Below are 21,284 nucleotides of genomic sequence, written 5' to 3' on the forward strand. Positions count from 1 at the left end.
GGTAGTCCTTTTGGGGTGCCTACTACCCTTTCTCAAAAATTCACATAGGCTGAATAAAATTGGGCTATCCAGTGGGAGGGTAGGCATTGGTGTAAAACTCAACAAGCATAATTAGATTATGCTTGACTATGAATGAAGGATGTGTACAATTACTGGCTGTGTATTCTTTGGTGCTTCTGTTGACATGTAGAATTTTCATACTACTTTCAAGCTTAGAAAACATTTAGAGAACAGTTCTAACAAGTAAACTAAGTGGAGAAAATAAAGGGGTTCTCAAAGCTACCCAATGCCTGCATGCCTGACTCTACAGTATGAAGCAAAGTTAAATGGCAGTTCCACTGCCACCATTGCTGTTCTGTGAAAATATGTAAAAATTCAGGAAGCCCCATTGGGGACGTGTGGCTTGTTGTGATCTATTTAAAGACTCATGAAGAGGAAATAAGAAGCATTAACTGTTCCAGCAATACACAATGCAGCAGCAAGAAATTGTGGCCTCAAGCCACTCTTGTTAAGTCATCATTAATTGGAGCTATTGAAATAAGCCTTTTGCTTAGCAATATAAAAAGGGGAAACAGTAGGGGGTTGGGTTCAGTAATCCATGAGTGCAAAGGCTGCAAATCTTTCTTGCACCCCCTCACCAAACAGCAAATTAAAAGTCTGGATCAGGAAGGGGAAATTCACAGATATTCTACCTCCTTTTCTTTTAGTTGAAATTTTTGACTGACTCCGACCCATTTATGCTATGTCTGAACCAACGCTGTCCGTAGGTAGCCCAGCAACATTTTAACTCTCCCCTTGTTCGTGCATTTAAGGAACTGAGGTGTGATACTAACTTATGCTTGCATAAAACATGGGCGCAGACATCTATATATATAAAAATCTAACAGTTCGTTTTTCTCCTGACAAGTGAACTCCCAAACTACTGGACCGATTGCTTTGAAATTTTCACACAATGTCGCACTCACGTGCGACCAGGTTTGCATACTGTTTCCACACATCCTGTTGTGTACATGTCACAACTGTGGCCGTTATTGTGAATCTGCCACAACTGTGACAGTTGGAACCACAGTTCTGTTCCGCAACAGCGCCATCTGCTGGCTGTCAAAGCAACACCCTCTGATACAAGGGAAACAAACATGCCTTCTATTCCAGACTATTCCAGACTATTCCAGCCTTTCTCAAAGCAAAAAGGACTTTCAAATCCCCACAGGCTAACCGTATATATGACCGCCTGGAATGTGCATTAGTACGTGAGAGAATTCACACCACCCGCAAAGAACTTGCAGCCATAGACAAGGTGTTACTACTTCTCCTCATCCACATCAGTCAAAAAATGAGAAGCCAGGACTGGGACAAAATTGACAACCTTACCTACAGAAAAATGGAGAAAGACATTGCCAGCCACGCAAACAGCAGAGGAATTAAGAGGAGAAACAGCAAGAATATTGCGAAAAGCAAAACTTCCCCCCACTAATATTACACGAAAGGAAAGAAATGCTATTAAGAATCTCAGCTCAGATCCAGAAATCATCATCCTTCCAGCAGACAAGGGAAATGCAACAGTAATCATGAAGACTGAACAATATAAAGAAAAAATCAGAGAACTCCTGAATCCCACAACATACAAAAAACTGAAACAAGACCCAACCAAGAAACTCACTCACCAAACCATCACATTGATTAAGAGCTCCTCCATTCAACCAGACACATGCCAATGACTCTGCAAGTCAGAAGCGCTTCCACCCCGGTTATATGGACTCCCCCAAATCCACAAGGAATCCATCCCACTCAGACCTATTGTGAGTGCGATTGGTTCCCCCACATATGAACTGGCAAAATTCTTGACTTCACAGTTACAAAGCCACATTGGACACACAGCGCATTATGTTAAAGACTCAGCCCACTTCATTGAAAAAATTAGCAATCTCCATCTCAACCCTAGCGACAGACTTATCAGCTTTAATGTTGTCTCACTGTTCACCAAAGTTCCAGTGAAAGACACACTTGCACTCATCAGCCAAATGTTTCCAGATGACATCACTGCTTTATTTCAACACTGCCTAACAACCAGCTACTTCCAAGGGGACAATGATTATTATGAGCAGACCGATGGGGTGGCCATGGGAAGCCCCCTCAGCCCAGTGATAGCCAATTTTTACATGGAACATTTTGAGAAAGAAGCCCTCAACACAGCATCCAGGAAATCTGCAACTTGGTTCCGATTTGTGGATGACACTTTTACAATCTGGAGCCATGGTGAGGAGGAACTGCTGAATTTTCTGAACCACCTTAACAGCATCCACCCAAACATACAATTTACCATAGAAACTGAAAAAGAAGGGAAACTGCCTTTTTTAGATGTCTTGGTCTTTCGCAGACCCAACCACCAACTGGGCCACACAGTATACAGAAAACTGACACACAGAGACTGGTATCTACATAAAAACTCCAACCATCATCCACAACAGAAAAAGGGCATAATCAAAACTCTGACAGATTGTGCAAAACGAATCTGTGAACCTCATCTCCTCCCTGATGAAATCAACCATCTAGGCTGGGCTCTGCAGGCTAATGGCTACTCCACAACAGAAATCAGAAGAGCTTTAAGACCAAGAGAAACCAAGAGGACTAAGGAGAAACAGTCTACTGCAGGAAAAATATTTCTACCATACATCAAGGGAATCACAGATCAAATAGGGAAACTGATGAAAAAGCATTACCTACAAAACCATTTTCAAACCCACCAGGAAAATACAGCAGATGCTACGCTCAGCAAAGGACAAGAGAGACCCCCTCACTTCTGCAGGAGTATATCGCATACCCTGTAGCTGTGGAAAGGTCTACAGAGGAACCACAAAACGCAGCATTCAGACCTGTATTAAGGAACACGAAAGACACTGTTGGCTTAACCATCCTGAAAAATCTGCAGTTGCAGAACATGTGTTAAGCAATTCTTAAATTCTGGACCATTCAGAAGCCTACTATGTCAGATTGCACAGGGAGGCCATTGAAATTCACAAACACCAGGACAATTTCAATAAGAAAGAAGAGACTTTGAAGATTAGCAGGGCCTGGCTCCCAGTACTTAAAAAAATGGACTGATAACCCCATCTGCAATACAATGCACTCAACCACACCTTTGCATAGCAAGTTCCACCCGAACAGTTAATGATTGGTTCCCCACCCTGGGACATGGACAATATACCACACTAAACTTTCCCTTCTCACTTAGACCCAGTAAGAAACAAACTTTTCTCTGTGATACACCTCTGAAGATGCCAGCCACAGATGCAGGCGAAACGTTAGGAACAAAATCTACCAGACCACAGCCACACAGCCTGGAAAACCCTCCAGAACCAACCATGCCTTCCTTGACAACTGCTGCCATCTGGAGTGAAAGGGATGGGGCCCGCAATCTGGACATGGCCCACCCACCCTAGCGGAGGAAGGGGAAGGTGAGGGAGGGTCTGGGGATTTGCTGGACCAAACACTCTGATAAAACGTAGCTCATGCCTCCCAGTGTGTTTTAAGTTAGGTAATTCGCCTGCAAGGGAAGGGAGTGAAAGGAACAGGGCCAGCCACCTAGACATGGCCCACCCACACTAGCAGAGGAAGGGAAACGTTAGGGAGGGATGGGGCGGGGTGCCATGCAAGGGAATGGGAGAGAGGGAGGGGAGCGAGGGGCCCCTTGCCCCTCCCCTCCCTTGCAAGCATTGTGCAATGATACATGTTCGAACCGTTCGCTTCCCCTTTTCTTTCTTTTCCACCTCACCAGACTGAGCCACAGCAACGCGTGGCAGGGCCTGCTAGTTAATAATATAAATGGTATTTAGAGTTCACTTTTGGTTGAAATGCATTTCAGAAGTTCTATTTCAGAAAGTTCTATTCACCTAATGTCAGCTAAAGCAATATGTGAAAAATGTTTAACTTTATTCTGAAAAGCCAGGACTGAGTCTTGTCTCCCTTTACAGACTATTGACCTGGAAGGATTCAAATTGTTTATGAAGACTTTTCTAGAGGCTGACCTTCCAGAAGAGTTTTGTGAACATTTGTTTACATCATTTGGTAACAAAGTTCCTCATAGCAGTCCTTTGGTAAAGACTAAGCCCCAGCTCCTCCCAGGAGGTAAGCTGTTGGATATGTTATGGTGCTGTGTGTTTGTCATTGTTTATTATTGTGATTGGGATTATCACTATGATTGTTGCCTATTAGTATTTGACAGGTGATCAGGGATTAAAAACAACATAACAGCATTCTTATGTTCCATAGTGCTTTTTCTTTATTGTTGAATGGCTCGGCGTTCTGATAATGGGAGAAGTTGCAATTTGATCGTGTACAGTGACAGAAAGGATCATGTAGAGCTAGGAATGCAGTTGGAATTAGTCAAGCACAATGTTGCCTTAATAAAGTACTGTAAGTTGTGTATGTCGGGAGGAGAGCAGCCATTAAGATAATAATTGGGAACACAGGAGACAGCAGGCAGGAGAAGGGTCATCCTGCTTCTTCTCTGATCCCAGTATCCTGCCCACCTGCCCAACTTCTACAGTTAAGGGACTGTGAGACTCATCCTAAGCAGGTCTAGTCAGAAGTAAGTCTCATGTTATTTAATGAATATTACTCTTGGGAAAATGTCTTTAGGTCTGAATCCTGTTTGATTTATCGAAATGACCATCCTTAGTCACTTGTAACCTTTATGATTTTTGTCACATTCATTATTCCCTTGTAATCTTGACATTTGGATGTTTCATATTTTCTGTTTGAGACACATGGATTGATGATGCTGGTCAGCCCAATCCACAGCCACCGTGACAGCATCCTGGTTATTGTAAAAACAGACACAAAACTGTAATATTAAAAAATGTAAATGAAAGTTAAAAATATTTTACAGAAATGTCTGAAAAGCTAACGTGACAGTAATACTTGGATCAGCCATAAGATATGAACAAGCTTTAAAGTTTGTTGTTGTTGTTTTAAACTCTGTATCTGACTGGATAAGCAAAAGGAGCAGCAGAGATAAGAGAGAAAAAGATGTTGCCAGACATGACAATAAATTGCAATCTTATGCAAACTTTCCAGGAAATAGTGCCATTGAACTCAGTGGTGCTTGTCACTGGATAAATAGGGGTAGGGAACCTTTAACACTCAAAGAGCCATTTGGACCCGTTTTCCATGGGAAAAGAAAACACTTGGAGCCGCAAATAATTTTTGACATTTAAAATAAAGATAACACTATATATATAGGGTTTTTTTTTACCTTTTACTCTGCTCATTCTGAGAAATGCATGGATGCGCCCGCCCTGCTGCCTGCAGGGCGGGCAAGGATGAAGTCAGCGGCTCGGCCTTGCCGGCTGCCGGGAAAGCGCCCGCCCCGCTCCAATGGGGCGGGCGAGAGGGGAAGCCCGCGGCGCGGCCCAGCCGACCGTGGGCAGTTGGTGTGCCCGCCCTGCTACCTGCAGGGCGGGCAAGGATGGGGCCGGCGGCTCGGCTCGTGGAGCCACAGTGCAAGGGCAGGAGAGCCGCATGTGGCTCTCGAGCCGCAGGTTCCCTACCCCTGAAGCTGGAGTAAACAGCATAGTTCTGTTAGACTGGGCCTTGTATATACTTACTGTAGCCCTGCAGAGTAAACAGAAATTAGCCTAAATGAAGGCTGTGTATTTGGATAAAGCCAAGCTGAACCCTCCCCCCCCCCACCACCATTTAGCCTTTTTCCAGGTTCCCCCCCCCCCCTGCAAAAAAAAAAGGTTATCTGGGCTAAATTCTTAAAAAGTGTTTCAGCTTTCTTGGCTTTCAACTATCTCTGGACTTCTGTAGGGCAACTCGGAAAACTGCATGCAGGGATCAGGGAACCCAATCCCTGCATGGAGCTCTCCCCCAATCAGGCTTTGGAAGCAGCAGGGCAGCCAGCAGAACTGCATGCAGGGGTCGGGTCACCCATTCCCTAAGTACAGCTCTCTTCCCACACCTCTAAGCCACAATTGTGTTTCATAGGCTGAAGGGCAGCCAGCAGATTTGTATGCTGGGGCAGGTCACCTGATCCCTGCTCGTTGCTCTTTCCTGTGCTACCTCTAAATTCCGAATGTGCTTCAGAGGTAAGAGGACAGCCAGGAAAACTGCATGCAAGGGTTGGTTGAGTACATCCTTTCATTCAACTCTGGGGCTGGAATTTTTTTGGGTTCAGCTTTCAAAGACCCAAAAACTTTGGAAAATGTCAAAAAAGTTGGTGTGGGATTCTGTTGTTGTTGTTGTTTTTATTCTAGGTCTTTTGAAATCGATCCTGAAAAATATCCCCCCTCCCCCCAAAAAATTGGTGCACACCTATAGCCCAACCTGGTAGTCTGTCATTTGTAATACTCTTTAAAATGGGATGGAGAAGAAGCTCCACAAATATAAATGGAACAAAAAGATTTTGTATTAAAAGCTTGAATTCAGGTATAGCTGTAGTCAACAATCACAGTCTGTTAAATTTTCTGTCTTTTTTGTTAAGCATTTATAACTAACCTAACATTAATATTATTTCAGGTTTACGAATAACTAAAAGTATGACTGGATCACGACATTCAGCTCTTTCTACTTCTCATATACCAGAAGTAATCCAGTTAAAAGATATTGTTTGCTATCTTTCCCTACTTGAAAGAGGAAGACCTGAAGACAAGCTTGAGTGTATGTACTCTATTGTATATTCAAAAACTCCCTCGAAAACTCCCACAGAATTCATTCATTTGTATTCATGCTAACAATGTTTGTAAATCATCATTGCAAATACAAGTTATAAAGGGGATCTACAGTTATTTTCTCAGTCTCCATTGAATGCTAAGTAGTTCATTGATAAGCCTTTAGAAATATGGATATTCAACTCTTTTGACTTTGGCCCCTTCCGCACATGCAGAATAATGCACTTTCAATCCTCTTCCAATGCACTTTGCAGTTGGATTTTATTGTGCAGAACAGCAAGATCCACTTGCAAACAAATCTGAAAGAGGATTAAAAGTGCATTATTCTGCATGTGCGGAAGGGGCCAGAGTCAGTTCAATTAGATTGCATGTCGTCTTGTGAGTGGTCACTTTTAAATAGCAAACCCTATCTGGATATTACAAAAAAACTCTGCTAGCCAATTGCGTTTGTGATAATTGTTAACTTTGGGTTGATCATGTTTCCTTTAGTTAACAATGCATTCTTCATTCTGCTACAGATAGTTGTCCTTTTGATACAATCACAGACAGCCCTATGAAATCAGTGTGTGAGAGTTTAAGAATGGTCAAAGACCTTTGAACTTAAATTGTAATGCTCATAATCATGTATGTTTTCTGTTAACCTAGAGCAATGTTAATGAAAATCATATGTTCATAAGTTCACTAACAAAGAGGAATATTTATACAGTTGTGCACATGCTCAAAAACAGTTGTGCAGAGTTTCAGTGCATGTAATTGGATATGTACACATGCTAACTGGAGGGGGGAAATGACAGGCAGAAATAGGAGACAAGAAAAAATGGGAAGAGTACTAAGTGTGTATTACAAAGTTTTTACTTTTGTGAAACCTCAATGAGTAAACTCAAGGAATAGAGAGAAAGAGCCCTCTTCACTGTTACCTCAGTGCCTATGAAGATTACAGACACTCTAGGGCAGGGGTAGGGAACCTGCGGCTCTCCAGATGTTCAGGAACTACAATTCCCATCAGCCTCTGTCAGCATGGCCAATTGGCCATGCTGCTGGGGGGGGGGGGGGGTGGGGGGGGGGGGGGGTGGGGGGGGGGGGGGGTGGGGGGGGGGGGGGGTGGGGGGGGGGGGGGGTGGGGGGGGGGGGGGGTGGGGGGGGGGGGGGGTGGGGGGGGGGGGGGGTGGGGGGGGGGGGGGGTGGGGGGGGGGGGGGGTGGGGGGGGGGGGGGGTGGGGGGGGGGGGGGGTGGGGGGGGGGGGGGGTGGGGGGGGGGGGGGGTGGGGGGGGGGGGGGGTGGGGGGGGGGGGGGGTGGGGGGGGGGGGGGGTGGGGGGGGGGGGGGGTGGGGGGGGGGGGGGGTGGGGGGGGGGGGGGGTGGGGGGGGGGGGGGGTGGGGGGGGGGGGGGGTGGGGGGGGGGGGGGGTGGGGGGGGGGGGGGGTGGGGGGGGGGGGGGGTGGGGGGGGGGGGGGGTGGGGGGGGGGGGGGGTGGGGGGGGGGGGGGGTGGGGGGGGGGGGGGGTGGGGGGGGGGGGGGGTGGGGGGGGGGGGGGGTGGGGGGGGGGGGGGGTGGGGGGGGGGGGGGGTGGGGGGGGGGGGGGGTGGGGGGGGGGGGGGGTGGGGGGGGGGGGGGGTGGGGGGGGGGGGGGGTGGGGGGGGGGGGGGGTGGGGGGGGGGGGGGGTGGGGGGGGGGGGGGGTGGGGGGGGGGGGGGGTGGGGGGGGGGGGGGGTGGGGGGGGGGGGGGGTGGGGGGGGGGGGGGGTGGGGGGGGGGGGGGGTGGGGGGGGGGGGGGGTGGGGGGGGGGGGGGGTGGGGGGGGGGGGGGGTGGGGGGGGGGGGGGGTGGGGGGGGGGGGGGGTGGGGGGGGGGGGGGGTGGGGGGGGGGGGGGGTGGGGGGGGGGGGGGGTGGGGGGGGGGGGGGGTGGGGGGGGGGGGGGGTGGGGGGGGGGGGGGGTGGGGGGGGGGGGGGGTGGGGGGGGGGGGGGGTGGGGGGGGGGGGGGGTGGGGGGGGGGGGGGGTGGGGGGGGGGGGGGGTGGGGGGGGGGGGGGGTGGGGGGGGGGGGGGGTGGGGGGGGGGGGGGGTGGGGGGGGGGGGGGGTGGGGGGGGGGGGGGGTGGGGGGGGGGGGGGGTGGGGGGGGGGGGGGGTGGGGGGGGGGGGGGGTGGGGGGGGGGGGGGGTGGGGGGGGGGGGGGGTGGGGGGGGGGGGGGGTGGGGGGGGGGGGGGGTGGGGGGGGGGGGGGGTGGGGGGGGGGGGGGGTGGGGGGGGGGGGGGGTGGGGGGGGGGGGGGGTGGGGGGGGGGGGGGGTGGGGGGGGGGGGGGGTGGGGGGGGGGGGGGGTGGGGGGGGGGGGGGGTGGGGGGGGGGGGGGGTGGGGGGGGGGGGGGGTGGGGGGGGGGGGGGGTGGGGGGGGGGGGGGGTGGGGGGGGGGGGGGGTGGGGGGGGGGGGGGGTGGGGGGGGGGGGGGGTGGGGGGGGGGGGGGGTGGGGGGGGGGGGGGGTGGGGGGGGGGGGGGGTGGGGGGGGGGGGGGGTGGGGGGGGGGGGGGGTGGGGGGGGGGGGGGGTGGGGGGGGGGGGGGGTGGGGGGGGGGGGGGGTGGGGGGGGGGGGGGGTGGGGGGGGGGGGGGGTGGGGGGGGGGGGGGGTGGGGGGGGGGGGGGGTGGGGGGGGGGGGGGGTGGGGGGGGGGGGGGGTGGGGGGGGGGGGGGGTGGGGGGGGGGGGGGGTGGGGGGGGGGGGGGGTGGGGGGGGGGGGGGGTGGGGGGGGGGGGGGGTGGGGGGGGGGGGGGGTGGGGGGGGGGGGGGGTGGGGGGGGGGGGGGGTGGGGGGGGGGGGGGGTGGGGGGGGGGGGGGGTGGGGGGGGGGGGGGGTGGGGGGGGGGGGGGGTGGGGGGGGGGGGGGGTGGGGGGGGGGGGGGGTGGGGGGGGGGGGGGGTGGGGGGGGGGGGGGGTGGGGGGGGGGGGGGGTGGGGGGGGGGGGGGGTGGGGGGGGGGGGGGGTGGGGGGGGGGGGGGGTGGGGGGGGGGGGGGGTGGGGGGGGGGGGGGGTGGGGGGGGGGGGGGGTGGGGGGGGGGGGGGGTGGGGGGGGGGGGGGGTGGGGGGGGGGGGGGGTGGGGGGGGGGGGGGGTGGGGGGGGGGGGGGGTGGGGGGGGGGGGGGGTGGGGGGGGGGGGGGGTGGGGGGGGGGGGGGGTGGGGGGGGGGGGGGGTGGGGGGGGGGGGGGGTGGGGGGGGGGGGGGGTGGGGGGGGGGGGGGGTGGGGGGGGGGGGGGGTGGGGGGGGGGGGGGGTGGGGGGGGGGGGGGGTGGGGGGGGGGGGGGGTGGGGGGGGGGGGGGGTGGGGGGGGGGGGGGGTGGGGGGGGGGGGGGGTGGGGGGGGGGGGGGGTGGGGGGGGGGGGGGGTGGGGGGGGGGGGGGGTGGGGGGGGGGGGGGGTGGGGGGGGGGGGGGGTGGGGGGGGGGGGGGGTGGGGGGGGGGGGGGGTGGGGGGGGGGGGGGGTGGGGGGGGGGGGGGGTGGGGGGGGGGGGGGGTGGGGGGGGGGGGGGGTGGGGGGGGGGGGGGGTGGGGGGGGGGGGGGGTGGGGGGGGGGGGGGGTGGGGGGGGGGGGGGGTGGGGGGGGGGGGGGGTGGGGGGGGGGGGGGGTGGGGGGGGGGGGGGGTGGGGGGGGGGGGGGGTGGGGGGGGGGGGGGGTGGGGGGGGGGGGGGGTGGGGGGGGGGGGGGGTGGGGGGGGGGGGGGGTGGGGGGGGGGGGGGGTGGGGGGGGGGGGGGGTGGGGGGGGGGGGGGGTGGGGGGGGGGGGGGGTGGGGGGGGGGGGGGGTGGGGGGGGGGGGGGGTGGGGGGGGGGGGGGGTGGGGGGGGGGGGGGGTGGGGGGGGGGGGGGGTGGGGGGGGGGGGGGGTGGGGGGGGGGGGGGGTGGGGGGGGGGGGGGGTGGGGGGGGGGGGGGGTGGGGGGGGGGGGGGGTGGGGGGGGGGGGGGGTGGGGGGGGGGGGGGGTGGGGGGGGGGGGGGGTGGGGGGGGGGGGGGGTGGGGGGGGGGGGGGGTGGGGGGGGGGGGGGGTGGGGGGGGGGGGGGGTGGGGGGGGGGGGGGGTGGGGGGGGGGGGGGGTGGGGGGGGGGGGGGGTGGGGGGGGGGGGGGGTGGGGGGGGGGGGGGGTGGGGGGGGGGGGGGGTGGGGGGGGGGGGGGGTGGGGGGGGGGGGGGGTGGGGGGGGGGGGGGGTGGGGGGGGGGGGGGGTGGGGGGGGGGGGGGGTGGGGGGGGGGGGGGGTGGGGGGGGGGGGGGGTGGGGGGGGGGGGGGGTGGGGGGGGGGGGGGGTGGGGGGGGGGGGGGGTGGGGGGGGGGGGGGGTGGGGGGGGGGGGGGGTGGGGGGGGGGGGGGGTGGGGGGGGGGGGGGGTGGGGGGGGGGGGGGGTGGGGGGGGGGGGGGGTGGGGGGGGGGGGGGGTGGGGGGGGGGGGGGGTGGGGGGGGGGGGGGGTGGGGGGGGGGGGGGGTGGGGGGGGGGGGGGGTGGGGGGGGGGGGGGGTGGGGGGGGGGGGGGGTGGGGGGGGGGGGGGGTGGGGGGGGGGGGGGGTGGGGGGGGGGGGGGGTGGGGGGGGGGGGGGGTGGGGGGGGGGGGGGGTGGGGGGGGGGGGGGGTGGGGGGGGGGGGGGGTGGGGGGGGGGGGGGGTGGGGGGGGGGGGGGGTGGGGGGGGGGGGGGGTGGGGGGGGGGGGGGGTGGGGGGGGGGGGGGGTGGGGGGGGGGGGGGGTGGGGGGGGGGGGGGGTGGGGGGGGGGGGGGGTGGGGGGGGGGGGGGGTGGGGGGGGGGGGGGGTGGGGGGGGGGGGGGGTGGGGGGGGGGGGGGGTGGGGGGGGGGGGGGGTGGGGGGGGGGGGGGGTGGGGGGGGGGGGGGGTGGGGGGGGGGGGGGGTGGGGGGGGGGGGGGGTGGGGGGGGGGGGGGGTGGGGGGGGGGGGGGGTGGGGGGGGGGGGGGGTGGGGGGGGGGGGGGGTGGGGGGGGGGGGGGGTGGGGGGGGGGGGGGGTGGGGGGGGGGGGGGGTGGGGGGGGGGGGGGGTGGGGGGGGGGGGGGGTGGGGGGGGGGGGGGGTGGGGGGGGGGGGGGGTGGGGGGGGGGGGGGGTGGGGGGGGGGGGGGGTGGGGGGGGGGGGGGGTGGGGGGGGGGGGGGGTGGGGGGGGGGGGGGGTGGGGGGGGGGGGGGGTGGGGGGGGGGGGGGGTGGGGGGGGGGGGGGGTGGGGGGGGGGGGGGGTGGGGGGGGGGGGGGGTGGGGGGGGGGGGGGGTGGGGGGGGGGGGGGGTGGGGGGGGGGGGGGGTGGGGGGGGGGGGGGGTGGGGGGGGGGGGGGGTGGGGGGGGGGGGGGGTGGGGGGGGGGGGGGGTGGGGGGGGGGGGGGGTGGGGGGGGGGGGGGGTGGGGGGGGGGGGGGGTGGGGGGGGGGGGGGGTGGGGGGGGGGGGGGGTGGGGGGGGGGGGGGGTGGGGGGGGGGGGGGGTGGGGGGGGGGGGGGGTGGGGGGGGGGGGGGGTGGGGGGGGGGGGGGGTGGGGGGGGGGGGGGGTGGGGGGGGGGGGGGGTGGGGGGGGGGGGGGGTGGGGGGGGGGGGGGGTGGGGGGGGGGGGGGGTGGGGGGGGGGGGGGGTGGGGGGGGGGGGGGGTGGGGGGGGGGGGGGGTGGGGGGGGGGGGGGGTGGGGGGGGGGGGGGGTGGGGGGGGGGGGGGGTGGGGGGGGGGGGGGGTGGGGGGGGGGGGGGGTGGGGGGGGGGGGGGGTGGGGGGGGGGGGGGGTGGGGGGGGGGGGGGGTGGGGGGGGGGGGGGGTGGGGGGGGGGGGGGGTGGGGGGGGGGGGGGGTGGGGGGGGGGGGGGGTGGGGGGGGGGGGGGGTGGGGGGGGGGGGGGGTGGGGGGGGGGGGGGGTGGGGGGGGGGGGGGGTGGGGGGGGGGGGGGGTGGGGGGGGGGGGGGGTGGGGGGGGGGGGGGGTGGGGGGGGGGGGGGGTGGGGGGGGGGGGGGGTGGGGGGGGGGGGGGGTGGGGGGGGGGGGGGGTGGGGGGGGGGGGGGGTGGGGGGGGGGGGGGGTGGGGGGGGGGGGGGGTGGGGGGGGGGGGGGGTGGGGGGGGGGGGGGGTGGGGGGGGGGGGGGGTGGGGGGGGGGGGGGGTGGGGGGGGGGGGGGGTGGGGGGGGGGGGGGGTGGGGGGGGGGGGGGGTGGGGGGGGGGGGGGGTGGGGGGGGGGGGGGGTGGGGGGGGGGGGGGGTGGGGGGGGGGGGGGGTGGGGGGGGGGGGGGGTGGGGGGGGGGGGGGGTGGGGGGGGGGGGGGGTGGGGGGGGGGGGGGGTGGGGGGGGGGGGGGGTGGGGGGGGGGGGGGGTGGGGGGGGGGGGGGGTGGGGGGGGGGGGGGGTGGGGGGGGGGGGGGGTGGGGGGGGGGGGGGGTGGGGGGGGGGGGGGGTGGGGGGGGGGGGGGGTGGGGGGGGGGGGGGGTGGGGGGGGGGGGGGGTGGGGGGGGGGGGGGGTGGGGGGGGGGGGGGGTGGGGGGGGGGGGGGGTGGGGGGGGGGGGGGGTGGGGGGGGGGGGGGGTGGGGGGGGGGGGGGGTGGGGGGGGGGGGGGGTGGGGGGGGGGGGGGGTGGGGGGGGGGGGGGGTGGGGGGGGGGGGGGGTGGGGGGGGGGGGGGGTGGGGGGGGGGGGGGGTGGGGGGGGGGGGGGGTGGGGGGGGGGGGGGGTGGGGGGGGGGGGGGGTGGGGGGGGGGGGGGGTGGGGGGGGGGGGGGGTGGGGGGGGGGGGGGGTGGGGGGGGGGGGGGGTGGGGGGGGGGGGGGGTGGGGGGGGGGGGGGGTGGGGGGGGGGGGGGGTGGGGGGGGGGGGGGGTGGGGGGGGGGGGGGGTGGGGGGGGGGGGGGGTGGGGGGGGGGGGGGGTGGGGGGGGGGGGGGGTGGGGGGGGGGGGGGGTGGGGGGGGGGGGGGGTGGGGGGGGGGGGGGGTGGGGGGGGGGGGGGGTGGGGGGGGGGGGGGGTGGGGGGGGGGGGGGGTGGGGGGGGGGGGGGGTGGGGGGGGGGGGGGGTGGGGGGGGGGGGGGGTGGGGGGGGGGGGGGGTGGGGGGGGGGGGGGGTGGGGGGGGGGGGGGGTGGGGGGGGGGGGGGGTGGGGGGGGGGGGGGGTGGGGGGGGGGGGGGGTGGGGGGGGGGGGGGGTGGGGGGGGGGGGGGGTGGGGGGGGGGGGGGGTGGGGGGGGGGGGGGGTGGGGGGGGGGGGGGGTGGGGGGGGGGGGGGGTGGGGGGGGGGGGGGGTGGGGGGGGGGGGGGGTGGGGGGGGGGGGGGGTGGGGGGGGGGGGGGGTGGGGGGGGGGGGGGGTGGGGGGGGGGGGGGGTGGGGGGGGGGGGGGGTGGGGGGGGGGGGGGGTGGGGGGGGGGGGGGGTGGGGGGGGGGGGGGGTGGGGGGGGGGGGGGGTGGGGGGGGGGGGGGGTGGGGGGGGGGGGGGGTGGGGGGGGGGGGGGGTGGGGGGGGGGGGGGGTGGGGGGGGGGGGGGGTGGGGGGGGGGGGGGGTGGGGGGGGGGGGGGGTGGGGGGGGGGGGGGGTGGGGGGGGGGGGGGGTGGGGGGGGGGGGGGGTGGGGGGGGGGGGGGGTGGGGGGGGGGGGGGGTGGGGGGGGGGGGGGGTGGGGGGGGGGGGGGGTGGGGGGGGGGGGGGGTGGGGGGGGGGGGGGGTGGGGGGGGGGGGGGGTGGGGGGGGGGGGGGGTGGGGGGGGGGGGGGGTGGGGGGGGGGGGGGGTGGGGGGGGGGGGGGGTGGGGGGGGGGGGGGGTGGGGGGGGGGGGGGGTGGGGGGGGGGGGGGGTGGGGGGGGGGGGGGGTGGGGGGGGGGGGGGGTGGGGGGGGGGGGGGGTGGGGGGGGGGGGGGGTGGGGGGGGGGGGGGGTGGGGGGGGGGGGGGGTGGGGGGGGGGGGGGGTGGGGGGGGGGGGGGGTGGGGGGGGGGGGGGGTGGGGGGGGGGGGGGGTGGGGGGGGGGGGGGGTGGGGGGGGGGGGGGGTGGGGGGGGGGGGGGGTGGGGGGGGGGGGGGGTGGGGGGGGGGGGGGGTGGGGGGGGGGGGGGGTGGGGGGGGGGGGGGGTGGGGGGGGGGGGGGGTGGGGGGGGGGGGGGGTGGGGGGGGGGGGGGGTGGGGGGGGGGGGGGGTGGGGGGGGGGGGGGGTGGGGGGGGGGGGGGGTGGGGGGGGGGGGGGGTGGGGGGGGGGGGGGGTGGGGGGGGGGGGGGGTGGGGGGGGGGGGGGGTGGGGGGGGGGGGGGGTGGGGGGGGGGGGGGGTGGGGGGGGGGGGGGGTGGGGGGGGGGGGGGGTGGGGGGGGGGGGGGGTGGGGGGGGGGGGGGGTGGGGGGGGGGGGGGGTGGGGGGGGGGGGGGGTGGGGGGGGGGGGGGGTGGGGGGGGGGGGGGGTGGGGGGGGGGGGGGGTGGGGGGGGGGGGGGGTGGGGGGGGGGGGGGGTGGGGGGGGGGGGGGGTGGGGGGGGGGGGGGGTGGGGGGGGGGGGGGGTGGGGGGGGGGGGGGGTGGGGGGGGGGGGGGGTGGGGGGGGGGGGGGGTGGGGGGGGGGGGGGGTGGGGGGGGGGGGGGGTGGGGGGGGGGGGGGGTGGGGGGGGGGGGGGGTGGGGGGGGGGGGGGGTGGGGGGGGGGGGGGGTGGGGGGGGGGGGGGGTGGGGGGGGGGGGGGGTGGGGGGGGGGGGGGGTGGGGGGGGGGGGGGGTGGGGGGGGGGGGGGGTGGGGGGGGGGGGGGGTGGGGGGGGGGGGGGGTGGGGGGGGGGGGGGGTGGGGGGGGGGGGGGGTGGGGGGGGGGGGGGGTGGGGGGGGGGGGGGGTGGGGGGGGGGGGGGGTGGGGGGGGGGGGGGGTGGGGGGGGGGGGGGGTGGGGGGGGGGGGGGGTGGGGGGGGGGGGGGGTGGGGGGGGGGGGGGGTGGGGGGGGGGGGGGGTGGGGGGGGGGGGGGGTGGGGGGGGGGGGGGGTGGGGGGGGGGGGGGGTGGGGGGGGGGGGGGGTGGGGGGGGGGGGGGGTGGGGGGGGGGGGGGGTGGGGGGGGGGGGGGGTGGGGGGGGGGGGGGGTGGGGGGGGGGGGGGGTGGGGGGGGGGGGGGGTGGGGGGGGGGGGGGGTGGGGGGGGGGGGGGGTGGGGGGGGGGGGGGGTGGGGGGGGGGGGGGGTGGGGGGGGGGGGGGGTGGGGGGGGGGGGGGGTGGGGGGGGGGGGGGGTGGGGGGGGGGGGGGGTGGGGGGGGGGGGGGGTGGGGGGGGGGGGGGGTGGGGGGGGGGGGGGGTGGGGGGGGGGGGGGGTGGGGGGGGGGGGGGGTGGGGGGGGGGGGGGGTGGGGGGGGGGGGGGGTGGGGGGGGGGGGGGGTGGGGGGGGGGGGGGGTGGGGGGGGGGGGGGGTGGGGGGGGGGGGGGGTGGGGGGGGGGGGGGGTGGGGGGGGGGGGGGGTGGGGGGGGGGGGGGGTGGGGGGGGGGGGGGGTGGGGGGGGGGGGGGGTGGGGGGGGGGGGGGGTGGGGGGGGGGGGGGGTGGGGGGGGGGGGGGGTGGGGGGGGGGGGGGGTGGGGGGGGGGGGGGGTGGGGGGGGGGGGGGGTGGGGGGGGGGGGGGGTGGGGGGGGGGGGGGGTGGGGGGGGGGGGGGGTGGGGGGGGGGGGGGGTGGGGGGGGGGGGGGGTGGGGGGGGGGGGGGGTGGGGGGGGGGGGGGGTGGGGGGGGGGGGGGGTGGGGGGGGGGGGGGGTGGGGGGGGGGGGGGGTGGGGGGGGGGGGGGGTGGGGGGGGGGGGGGGTGGGGGGGGGGGGGGGTGGGGGGGGGGGGGGGTGGGGGGGGGGGGGGGTGGGGGGGGGGGGGGGTGGGGGGGGGGGGGGGTGGGGGGGGGGGGGGGTGGGGGGGGGGGGGGGTGGGGGGGGGGGGGGGTGGGGGGGGGGGGGGGTGGGGGGGGGGGGGGGTGGGGGGGGGGGGGGGTGGGGGGGGGGGGGGGTGGGGGGGGGGGGGGGTGGGGGGGGGGGGGGGTGGGGGGGGGGGGGGGTGGGGGGGGGGGGGGGTGGGGGGGGGGGGGGGTGGGGGGGGGGGGGGGTGGGGGGGGGGGGGGGTGGGGGGGGGGGGGGGTGGGGGGGGGGGGGGGTGGGGGGGGGGGGGGGTGGGGGGGGGGGGGGGTGGGGGGGGGGGGGGGTGGGGGGGGGGGGGGGTGGGGGGGGGGGGGGGTGGGGGGGGGGGGGGGTGGGGGGGGGGGGGGGTGGGGGGGGGGGGGGGTGGGGGGGGGGGGGGGTGGGGGGGGGGGGGGGTGGGGGGGGGGGGGGGTGGGGGGGGGGGGGGGTGGGGGGGGGGGGGGGTGGGGGGGGGGGGGGGTGGGGGGGGGGGGGGGTGGGGGGGGGGGGGGGTGGGGGGGGGGGGGGGTGGGGGGGGGGGGGGGTGGGGGGGGGGGGGGGTGGGGGGGGGGGGGGGTGGGGGGGGGGGGGGGTGGGGGGGGGGGGGGGTGGGGGGGGGGGGGGGTGGGGGGGGGGGGGGGTGGGGGGGGGGGGGGGTGGGGGGGGGGGGGGGTGGGGGGGGGGGGGGGTGGGGGGGGGGGGGGGTGGGGGGGGGGGGGGGTGGGGGGGGGGGGGGGTGGGGGGGGGGGGGGGTGGGGGGGGGGGGGGGTGGGGGGGGGGGGGGGTGGGGGGGGGGGGGGGTGGGGGGGGGGGGGGGTGGGGGGGGGGGGGGGTGGGGGGGGGGGGGGGTGGGGGGGGGGGGGGGTGGGGGGGGGGGGGGGTGGGGGGGGGGGGGGGTGGGGGGGGGGGGGGGTGGGGGGGGGGGGGGGTGGGGGGGGGGGGGGGTGGGGGGGGGGGGGGGTGGGGGGGGGGGGGGGTGGGGGGGGGGGGGGGTGGGGGGGGGGGGGGGTGGGGGGGGGGGGGGGTGGGGGGGGGGGGGGGTGGGGGGGGGGGGGGGTGGGGGGGGGGGGGGGTGGGGGGGGGGGGGGGTGGGGGGGGGGGGGGGTGGGGGGGGGGGGGGGTGGGGGGGGGGGGGGGTGGGGGGGGGGGGGGGTGGGGGGGGGGGGGGGTGGGGGGGGGGGGGGGTGGGGGGGGGGGGGGGTGGGGGGGGGGGGGGGTGGGGGGGGGGGGGGGTGGGGGGGGGGGGGGGTGGGGGGGGGGGGGGGTGGGGGGGGGGGGGGGTGGGGGGGGGGGGGGGTGGGGGGGGGGGGGGGTGGGGGGGGGGGGGGGTGGGGGGGGGGGGGGGTGGGGGGGGGGGGGGGTGGGGGGGGGGGGGGGTGGGGGGGGGGGGGGGTGGGGGGGGGGGGGGGTGGGGGGGGGGGGGGGTGGGGGGGGGGGGGGGTGGGGGGGGGGGGGGGTGGGGGGGGGGGGGGGTGGGGGGGGGGGGGGGTGGGGGGGGGGGGGGGTGGGGGGGGGGGGGGGTGGGGGGGGGGGGGGGTGGGGGGGGGGGGGGGTGGGGGGGGGGGGGGGTGGGGGGGGGGGGGGGTGGGGGGGGGGGGGGGTGGGGGGGGGGGGGGGTGGGGGGGGGGGGGGGTGGGGGGGGGGGGGGGTGGGGGGGGGGGGGGGTGGGGGGGGGGGGGGGTGGGGGGGGGGGGGGGTGGGGGGGGGGGGGGGTGGGGGGGGGGGGGGGTGGGGGGGGGGGGGGGTGGGGGGGGGGGGGGGTGGGGGGGGGGGGGGGTGGGGGGGGGGGGGGGTGGGGGGGGGGGGGGGTGGGGGGGGGGGGGGGTGGGGGGGGGGGGGGGTGGGGGGGGGGGGGGGTGGGGGGGGGGGGGGGTGGGGGGGGGGGGGGGTGGGGGGGGGGGGGGGTGGGGGGGGGGGGGGGTGGGGGGGGGGGGGGGTGGGGGGGGGGGGGGGTGGGGGGGGGGGGGGGTGGGGGGGGGGGGGGGTGGGGGGGGGGGGGGGTGGGGGGGGGGGGGGGTGGGGGGGGGGGGGGGTGGGGGGGGGGGGGGGTGGGGGGGGGGGGGGGTGGGGGGGGGGGGGGGTGGGGGGGGGGGGGGGTGGGGGGGGGGGGGGGTGGGGGGGGGGGGGGGTGGGGGGGGGGGGGGGTGGGGGGGGGGGGGGGTGGGGGGGGGGGGGGGTGGGGGGGGGGGGGGGTGGGGGGGGGGGGGGGTGGGGGGGGGGGGGGGTGGGGGGGGGGGGGGGTGGGGGGGGGGGGGGGTGGGGGGGGGGGGGGGTGGGGGGGGGGGGGGGTGGGGGGGGGGGGGGGTGGGGGGGGGGGGGGGTGGGGGGGGGGGGGGGTGGGGGGGGGGGGGGGTGGGGGGGGGGGGGGGTGGGGGGGGGGGGGGGTGGGGGGGGGGGGGGGTGGGGGGGGGGGGGGGTGGGGGGGGGGGGGGGTGGGGGGGGGGGGGGGTGGGGGGGGGGGGGGGTGGGGGGGGGGGGGGGTGGGGGGGGGGGGGGGTGGGGGGGGGGGGGGGTGGGGGGGGGGGGGGGTGGGGGGGGGGGGGGGTGGGGGGGGGGGGGGGTGGGGGGGGGGGGGGGTGGGGGGGGGGGGGGGTGGGGGGGGGGGGGGGTGGGGGGGGGGGGGGGTGGGGGGGGGGGGGGGTGGGGGGGGGGGGGGGTGGGGGGGGGGGGGGGTGGGGGGGGGGGGGGGTGGGGGGGGGGGGGGGTGGGGGGGGGGGGGGGTGGGGGGGGGGGGGGGTGGGGGGGGGGGGGGGTGGGGGGGGGGGGGGGTGGGGGGGGGGGGGGGTGGGGGGGGGGGGGGGTGGGGGGGGGGGGGGGTGGGGGGGGGGGGGGGTGGGGGGGGGGGGGGGTGGGGGGGGGGGGGGGTGGGGGGGGGGGGGGGTGGGGGGGGGGGGGGGTGGGGGGGGGGGGGGGTGGGGGGGGGGGGGGGTGGGGGGGGGGGGGGGTGGGGGGGGGGGGGGGTGGGGGGGGGGGGGGGTGGGGGGGGGGGGGGGTGGGGGGGGGGGGGGGTGGGGGGGGGGGGGGGTGGGGGGGGGGGGGGGTGGGGGGGGGGGGGGGTGGGGGGGGGGGGGGGTGGGGGGGGGGGGGGGTGGGGGGGGGGGGGGGTGGGGGGGGGGGGGGGTGGGGGGGGGGGGGGGTGGGGGGGGGGGGGGGTGGGGGGGGGGGGGGGTGGGGGGGGGGGGGGGTGGGGGGGGGGGGGGGTGGGGGGGGGGGGGGGTGGGGGGGGGGGGGGGTGGGGGGGGGGGGGGGTGGGGGGGGGGGGGGGTGGGGGGGGGGGGGGGTGGGGGGGGGGGGGGGTGGGGGGGGGGGGGGGTGGGGGGGGGGGGGGGTGGGGGGGGGGGGGGGTGGGGGGGGGGGGGGGTGGGGGGGGGGGGGGGTGGGGGGGGGGGGGGGTGGGGGGGGGGGGGGGTGGGGGGGGGGGGGGGTGGGGGGGGGGGGGGGTGGGGGGGGGGGGGGGTGGGGGGGGGGGGGGGTGGGGGGGGGGGGGGGTGGGGGGGGGGGGGGGTGGGGGGGGGGGGGGGTGGGGGGGGGGGGGGGTGGGGGGGGGGGGGGGTGGGGGGGGGGGGGGGTGGGGGGGGGGGGGGGTGGGGGGGGGGGGGGGTGGGGGGGGGGGGGGGTGGGGGGGGGGGGGGGTGGGGGGGGGGGGGGGTGGGGGGGGGGGGGGGTGGGGGGGGGGGGGGGTGGGGGGGGGGGGGGGTGGGGGGGGGGGGGGGTGGGGGGGGGGGGGGGTGGGGGGGGGGGGGGGTGGGGGGGGGGGGGGGTGGGGGGGGGGGGGGGTGGGGGGGGGGGGGGGTGGGGGGGGGGGGGGGTGGGGGGGGGGGGGGGTGGGGGGGGGGGGGGGTGGGGGGGGGGGGGGGTGGGGGGGGGGGGGGGTGGGGGGGGGGGGGGGTGGGGGGGGGGGGGGGTGGGGGGGGGGGGGGGTGGGGGGGGGGGGGGGTGGGGGGGGGGGGGGGTGGGGGGGGGGGGGGGTGGGGGGGGGGGGGGGTGGGGGGGGGGGGGGGTGGGGGGGGGGGGGGGTGGGGGGGGGGGGGGGTGGGGGGGGGGGGGGGTGGGGGGGGGGGGGGGTGGGGGGGGGGGGGGGTGGGGGGGGGGGGGGGTGGGGGGGGGGGGGGGTGGGGGGGGGGGGGGGTGGGGGGGGGGGGGGGTGGGGGGGGGGGGGGGTGGGGGGGGGGGGGGGTGGGGGGGGGGGGGGGTGGGGGGGGGGGGGGGTGGGGGGGGGGGGGGGTGGGGGGGGGGGGGGGTGGGGGGGGGGGGGGGTGGGGGGGGGGGGGGGTGGGGGGGGGGGGGGGTGGGGGGGGGGGGGGGTGGGGGGGGGGGGGGGTGGGGGGGGGGGGGGGTGGGGGGGGGGGGGGGTGGGGGGGGGGGGGGGTGGGGGGGGGGGGGGGTGGGGGGGGGGGGGGGTGGGGGGGGGGGGGGGTGGGGGGGGGGGGGGGTGGGGGGGGGGGGGGGTGGGGGGGGGGGGGGGTGGGGGGGGGGGGGGGTGGGGGGGGGGGGGGGTGGGGGGGGGGGGGGGTGGGGGGGGGGGGGGGTGGGGGGGGGGGGGGGTGGGGGGGGGGGGGGGTGGGGGGGGGGGGGGGTGGGGGGGGGGGGGGGTGGGGGGGGGGGGGGGTGGGGGGGGGGGGGGGTGGGGGGGGGGGGGGGTGGGGGGGGGGGGGGGTGGGGGGGGGGGGGGGTGGGGGGGGGGGGGGGTGGGGGGGGGGGGGGGTGGGGGGGGGGGGGGGTGGGGGGGGGGGGGGGTGGGGGGGGGGGGGGGTGGGGGGGGGGGGGGGTGGGGGGGGGGGGGGGTGGGGGGGGGGGGGGGTGGGGGG

At 75.3% G+C, this 21,284-nt stretch overlaps 1 protein-coding gene across 1 annotated transcript in view; it reads left to right on the forward strand.

The window, feature by feature from the left end:
* Positions 1 to 21,284, forward strand: part of DGKB (diacylglycerol kinase beta) — a 234,611-nt gene that overhangs the window by 31,384 nt on the left and 181,943 nt on the right. The window contains exons 6-7 of the mRNA XM_048510484.1: positions 3,972 to 4,125; positions 6,520 to 6,674. Coding sequence (XP_048366441.1) covers positions 3,972 to 4,125; positions 6,520 to 6,674 — 309 coding nt within the window. The remainder of the gene's footprint in view (positions 1 to 3,971; positions 4,126 to 6,519; positions 6,675 to 21,284) is intronic.

This window comes from Sphaerodactylus townsendi, linkage group LG11 (genome assembly GCF_021028975.2).
Source record: "Sphaerodactylus townsendi isolate TG3544 linkage group LG11, MPM_Stown_v2.3, whole genome shotgun sequence".
In the NCBI taxonomy this organism is placed as follows: Eukaryota; Metazoa; Chordata; class Lepidosauria; order Squamata; family Sphaerodactylidae; genus Sphaerodactylus; species Sphaerodactylus townsendi.